The sequence below is a fragment of the Bison bison genome, unplaced genomic scaffold (assembly GCF_000754665.1).
Source record: "Bison bison bison isolate TAMUID 2011002044 unplaced genomic scaffold, Bison_UMD1.0 scf7180017864306, whole genome shotgun sequence".
NCBI lineage: Eukaryota > Metazoa > Chordata > Mammalia > Artiodactyla > Bovidae > Bison > Bison bison.
The window spans coordinates 667,234-674,009 of NW_011494878.1; the positions used below are offsets into that span (position 1 = coordinate 667,234).

Sequence of the window (6,776 nt, forward strand, 5' to 3'; positions counted from 1 at the left end):
TATCGCATGCTGTCCATTCCACAAGGCACTTGGAGGGGCAGCAGGTGACAAGGTCCGCCAGGCCTTGCCTCTCTCCAGTACAGTGGCCACTAGCTATTTAAATGTAAATAAGTCAGAGTTCTGTTCCTCTTGCACTGGCCACATTTCGGTGCCAGTCCCTCAGCATACCTGGTGACCAACTATACTGGTGGATGATGACGCAGCACAGCAGCTCCCTCAGTACAGAAAGGTTTCTGCGGGCAGCACTCTTTAATGGTCTGAGCTAACTCTATCCCCTCTCAGCACACCCCCACCCCCAGCACAGAAAGGTTTCTGCAGGCAGCGCTCTTTAATGAGCTGGCTCTGAGGAGCAGTGTCAGGTCTGCGCAGCTGACCTCGTCCAGCCTGGGCACCTGACAGGTTGGCTGTGAGACATCCAGACAAAGGCAGCATCTCACTTCTTTTCCTTCAGTTCCACAAGCTCTTGTGTGCCCCTCAACAACCCTCTCTCCTTTAGCACTCCTGAACATGACCAACTGAAACAGAAGAACCGCGATGGAGAAGCACATCAGCCAGCGCACCCCAACACCCCCAGCCCCCGTGGACACCAAAGGTTCCTATCCGCCCTGCAGTAAAGGAACCTTGGCAGTCTTGAAGGTAGGCCCTGAACTTACACGACCACGTAATTCAAGGCTGCTAGTGATACCCTTCTGGATCTGTCTTTAAGGAAAGCAGGATAGAACCTGCCTCTTGTACAATTTTTTCTTGTTTTGCATTATTTGAAAAGCCCTTTGTCAGAATGTGGAGGTGAGAGTTCCTGTTCCATCTCTGAAAGGCCGTGGTGGCCCTGGCATCTCATCCTCCCTTCTGGCCAGGCATGCCTGTGCCTCCTGCCAGCATCAGAGCCACCATCCTCACAGCCACACACAGAGATCAGGCAAACAAGGGGAGCAACATGTTCTTTTATTGATGCAAGTACGTCCAGTCACACCAGTAGCTGACATCCTGCATTATGGTACAGCTTTATACTCAGAGTTCATCTCGAAATACCAAAACATCAGAGTTAGGGTATGTATCAAATTGGAAAAACAAAATAGCAAATGTAGACACTGTGGCAGGTCGGTACTAGAACTGATAACCCAGTGAAGTGCACATTGATGTGGAAGCTCCTTAACACGTGGATGAAAAAGGTTCTAACATTGTATTCCAAATATAGATTCTCAACTTTTAAACCTTTATTTCAAATACATAAAGCAATATGTACTATCAGTATACAGTATGTACTATCTAGAACATCTGAAAAGTGCAAAACCACTGTGACAATACAGTGTGAATATCCTTGCTCCACCCGGGGCTGAGGGCGACGTCAGCAGCAGATCACATCTCCAGGCTCTCCCAGGAGTTCTGGGAATTGGCAACTAACAAACAGATCCGTCCTCACCCAGGCCTCCCAGCTGGAGGCTCTGGCGAACGCCAGCCATGTGCGGAGAGAGAGGGTTCCAGGTATGCTTGGGTGGAATGAAAGCCCGCCAAGAGGGAGACAGTCAGCATGGACTGCCCACTTCTGGCCTTGGAGGGAGCAGGGCTGTCAAGGTCCCACGGCCAGGAAGCCAGACAGAAAATGGAGTGCACGCCTCGAGTCTTGGTGTGGAAAACAGCTCCAAACATTGGGCAGTTGTATGTGCACGGGCTCCAGCAGATACGGGCCTGGCTAACTCTGGGTTTCAGTTCCACTAGGGGAGCCCCCTGCCCAGAGGGAAGGAGGGTACTGATTTGTAAGTTGCTTCTTTTCACTTTGTACTCGGACTTCAAGGTGGCTTTCAGTGAGTGTCCCCATCCTTCACTGTACTGTGTTTTTACTTCATTACGGCTAAGCCTGGAAAACTGACAATTCCATGATTCCCCTCCTTACGTTGAGATTTTCTCTGTAGTTGAGTAATTTGCCAGACATATTCCAACAGAAAATACACTGCCAGGTATTCCCCCTTCCCTCCCCACTGACTCCGATAAATCCCTGATAAAGGAAAATGAAAATGTAAACTTTGGAAAGCCCATGTTCAAGGTGCACTTCTAGAAATAAGCAAATGAGACCCCCCCCCCGGCCACCCGAGCCCTTCCTGCCGGACCCTCGCAGGCCTGGGCACTGATGGCAGCACTTCCCCGGCGCCTCCAGCAGCCTAGTTGCGGGCGAGACTGGCCTTCAGTACCCTCTAAGGCACTAACCCCGACATCAGAGACACTGGCTGGAAAGGAGGCAGGGCTCACGTTGGTTTTGGTTGGGTTTTTTTAAATATTTTTTTTTTGTAAGATGTTAATAATCAAAAGTAGAAAATAAAAATCTACATTTCATTAGAATAAGATGTTATCATGGACACCATCTCCCATGATACTCTTTCCCCACCCCTCCCCAAAGCAGGGCCCTGCCCTGTTAAAGTAAACAAAAGAACTTTGTTAAGTGCCAAAGGTTGATGCATGAAATAATTATTTTTTTCTTCATAAAAGTTATGTACAAAATGGACCCCAACCAGTGAGGCCTCCTCATCTCAACCCATATCAATCAAGATTAAAACTCAGTACATAAGTGTGCTTCATCCAGCATCTGCAGGCCGCATCCGTGCCTTCAGGCTCTGTTAAGGAGAGTGGTCCTAAAGGTGGGCAGGGAATGGGGAAATGGTCAGGCGGCCGCGAGCCCTTCCCCCGGGCGGGCCTGTGCAACTAGGGGAGGTCTGGCTGCCAGGAACCGGCCATGGAGGGAGGATCAGGGGAGTTCAAACCCCAGGTCCTCAGGGATGCTCCCCCACCTCATCCTTTCCCTTCCTTGTAGACTCGGGCATGGGGGTTGGTCGGGTCACGAGACTGCTCCTGGAGTTCTCCTACCTGAGGGTCTTCCAGCTGTCCTTTTCCATGTGGTTTTCTGGACCTTCACTTTCAAAGGAGGCGATGAAGAGAGCTGAGAGACAAGAAGACCCTCAGAAGCCATGTCCACACACGGTCAGTCTGCGCCCGACACACATACCCTTCTCAAACCCTCCCTTCCAGGGTGGAGTGAGGCCCAGGAAGGAACTCCCAGACCAAGCAGGCAGTGACATCTGGCCCAGAATGGTCCCCAGGGGTCTGCTGTGTGGGGCTCCAGTTTCCTGGGGACTCTAAGATTTCTCTGGTTCCGCAGCACTGACCCAGCCCCATCCTGGCTCTCAGGAGCCCGATCTCTTCTTGTCCTTCATCTCCCATCCGCTCGCATCCCACCCTCATGCACTCACCCCTGAGAGCTGAGCTTCCCCAGCGTAGCATGGGAATAACCACCCCAAGTCAGAGTGACTTTTACAGTGTGTGCCTGGGCGGCAGGGGCGGGGGGCGCTCACCTTCTTCGCTGTAGATTGGAGCCGTCAGCAGATAACTCTGAATCTTCTTGTCCTTCTCAAAGGGACACTCCACCTGTGTCCATGTCATGAACTCATGGATCTGCCTGGAGATCTCCCAAAATTTCTGAAGGGTCAGAAGATTTGGCACCTTAAGCTTGAAAACCTTGGTTAGGGAAGGGGACGTAGGCTCTGCTTTCAGTCTGCTGCTCACCTTCTTGGTCCCGGTGAGACAGGACGGTAGCCCTACAGAGCCAACTCGGACCCCAGAAGGGCCCCCCCACACAGCACAGCACCACCAACCAGAACACACCCTGACCTCACTCCCCAGGAGCCTGTGTCTCCTAGCTATGTAACCAGATCACCCACCCAGAGCTAGGGCCACCACACACCTGGAGGTCACTTGGTAGCCATGACCCTCCCTGGGTAGGGACAGGGCACGGGACTGAGCTAACCTTGAAGTTAATGTGTCCATTGGGCAGGTGGTTGGTGTGGATTTTGTGCAGGAAGTAGATGTCCTTGACGAAAAGGTTGAACACGGGGATGACGATCTTCTCCCTGCTGCTGTTGGCCGTCTGGGACCTCTGCGTGGCCCCCTGCAGGGCTGTCCGGTAGTTGCAGAAATTGCTGGACGGGTCCATGTGGTGCTGTGGGCAGATGGGAGGACGTGGTGGGCACTGTACCTCCACAGCCCTCAGACCTGCTCAGGACACCCTCTGCAGGAACCAGCTCTGGGCGGCCCCTTGTTTCCAGGAGTGAGCACAGCGGGGGAAGTGCAGAGGGTCCCGGCTGTGCGCCAGGCTAGGCCTTTGGGTTAGGGTCCGAGCATCACAGGAAGAGCTGGAGAGGTCTCAGCAGCTCGCTCACACCTCTTCTATGCCTCCTGAGTATGCGTCTTAACCTTCAAAACCTTCCTCTGCCCTTTCGCAGAGGCCCACAGCCCCAAACCTGACCAGCTGCACACTCACTGGCCAGCCCCTGGGCCACCCAGACGACCCAGGACTTCAGGGAACAGGCCAGTCTCTGCTTGGTCAACCTTGCCCAGCCTGGGGCTATCGGCCTGCCTTTGCCAAACCCCTACCAATCTCTCCCCAGAATTCTGCTTTAGGCAGTGCCAGTTCTGACTGAAGTCCCGAAGCCAAGGATGCGTGGGCCGCCCGCCTCCCAGGGGCAGTGCAGCCAGGCCTGCTGACACGCCCAACACCAGACGGCACTCAGGGCAGCACGTCTTCACAGGGGCCAAAGCACGATGGGAGCCCCCTCCTGAGGCTGACGCCTACCTCCAAGACGTCGAACTTTGCTGTCTTAACCTTGGACCACGTTTTCTTCAGCCTCGCCACAGGACTGAGGTTCATGCCAGCTGCGGGGGGTGACAGGCAGGGTGAGGGCGGGGGGAGGCGGGCCCCGCAGCACCGGAGGGGACCCCGGGGGCCGCACACTCACAGATGATGGCCATCATGGAGTTGAAGTTGCCGATGTTGAAGCACTCTCGGGCCACGTCAATGAAGAACTCCAGCATGCGGGTCCGGTGCTTCTTCTTCACTACCTGGAGGGCAGCCAGACCACTCAGCTTGGGCCCCACTGGGGGTTGTCCCCTCCAGCCCCAGCCCCCGAAGGGCAGCCTGATGGGGAGCTGCCTGTCCCACAGAGCTGTGGGACCAGGTGAGGGGACATGCCCAGGCTGCAAAGGCAGGAGATGAGGCCGTGGTGGTTTGATGCTGAGCCAAGGGGCGGGAGGGGAGGGCAGTCAAAGGGGACCATGCTGGGCACGTCAGGGTGCTTCCACAGTGGGTCACTGTTGTAATTTAAGTCATCACTTTGGGGCGGGGGAGGGGTACTTCGAAGGCCCCGGCAATAAAAGTTTCCTGTCTGCACTTAGAAAGTTTCATCCTCTGTGGGAAAGGGGAGGCAGAGCTTCAGGGGACACGGTGGGGTCAGGAGGAGACTGCGCTCCACCGGGGCCCGCCATGCAGGACTCACCCGGCACACCTCGGTGGCCACCAGCATGCTGAGGCAGTTGAACCAGTTGTCGTAGGCCTCCAGGCTGTACGTCTTGGTCATGTCCCCTCGGCACTGTGGGGACAAGGCAGGTCAGAGGGAGCCCAAGGACCCTGCCAGTGGGTGCTGCTCCACCCCCACCCCCAGAACCAAGGACCCGGGAGAGGAGACTGTGAAAGCGGGGAGGGGAGGGGAGTGGGGCTGCTGGACGGGCCCCAGGGGATCCCCCCAAGCCCTGCAGGGATCAGCTTGGAGGCCTCTGGGAACACCACCCCCCGCCCAGCATACATCACCCTGCATGGCCGTTGTCCACCCCTGGAGCAGGTGCTAGGAGACCAGACCCAGGAGCATCAGTTGTGAGCCCCCCTCCAGAGCACCCTCTGCCCTCACCCTGTGCTTGTCCCGGGAGTCCATGTGGCTGACAATCTGCATCAAGTCTTCGGGGTGGATGCTGCTGACTCTCTCCTGGGGGGAACAGGGAGACAGCACAGGAGGGGTGACCATATCTGCCTGGGCAGGCACCACAGCCACGGCCCTTCCTTGATCAGAGTGCCCAGTGGACAGGCCCCCTAGAAGTACCCCAGGGGTCTGGAAGGCGCCCCTGGGAGCAGGGGGACAGGATTGTGTGCAGAAGCCTCAGGGCCACGGCTGCTACATGCAGGGTACCTGCCCAGCCCAGGGCGCAGGCAGGACTAGGGGACCAGAGCTGGTGGGAGGAGTTCTGCCCCTGGAAGCCCCTGCCATGAACACGGGGCTGCCGTGATCCGGGCAACCAGCTGCTCAAGTAGATACCTGCCAGAGGCAGTGGTCAAAGCTGCCGTGCGGGCTTCCCCCTGACACCCCAGTCTGACCAGCAGGGGAGACCCTGCCGCACCCTGTGGGAGTGGTGAGAGGATGAGCATCTGAATGCCCCCCGCAGCCATGCACTGGAAGGGTGTTCACCACACTAACCAGCTCGATATGTGTCAGCTGCTGGGCCAGCACCAGGGGGTCGCAGCACACGCCCAGGATGTCCTTCTGAGCAGCTGGAGGCTTGGCCTTGAGGACGGGCCCTTTGTCCATGGCCGGTGAGCGGAGCTTCTCCCGCAGCTCCTGAAGCTGGCTCCGGGCAGCCAGGGACAGCAGCAGGCTCTGCGTCATCTGGGAGATGGCCTTCTTCACAGTGCCGTTCTCCTGAGGGGTGGGGGTGGAGAAGGTACTTGTGGGCTGGAGGGACCCCCTGGAGGTACCCAGCTCATCTCTGGGGACCTACCTCTCACTAGGCACCCACCCACAGGGCAGGAGGAGGGGGCCTGGGCCATTCCCACTCTAGCCACAGGGTGTTCATGTGCAGAGGATGCCGAGGGCAGGCCTGTGTGTTGCTGGCCAGCTGAGCTGCCCCCGTGGGGGTGAGAGGCAAATGGGGCGGCCCGGCAGCCCTCTTCAGGAGAGTGACTGCCG

The 6,776-nt window shown here is 56.8% G+C and overlaps 1 protein-coding gene across 1 annotated transcript in view; it reads right to left on the reverse strand.

Moving 5' to 3' along the window:
- Positions 1-924: 924 nt before the first annotated feature.
- Positions 925-6,776, reverse strand: part of RASGEF1A (RasGEF domain family, member 1A) — a 14,390-nt gene continuing 8,538 nt past the window's right edge. Inside the window, exons 5-13 of the mRNA XM_010852003.1 lie at positions 6,288-6,509; positions 5,727-5,801; positions 5,319-5,411; positions 4,782-4,884; positions 4,619-4,698; positions 3,794-3,985; positions 3,342-3,465; positions 2,857-2,929; positions 925-2,624 (exon numbers count right to left, since the gene is read on the reverse strand). Coding sequence (XP_010850305.1) covers positions 2,600-2,624; positions 2,857-2,929; positions 3,342-3,465; positions 3,794-3,985; positions 4,619-4,698; positions 4,782-4,884; positions 5,319-5,411; positions 5,727-5,801; positions 6,288-6,509 — 987 coding nt within the window. The 3' untranslated portion in view covers positions 925-2,599. The remainder of the gene's footprint in view (positions 2,625-2,856; positions 2,930-3,341; positions 3,466-3,793; positions 3,986-4,618; positions 4,699-4,781; positions 4,885-5,318; positions 5,412-5,726; positions 5,802-6,287; positions 6,510-6,776) is intronic.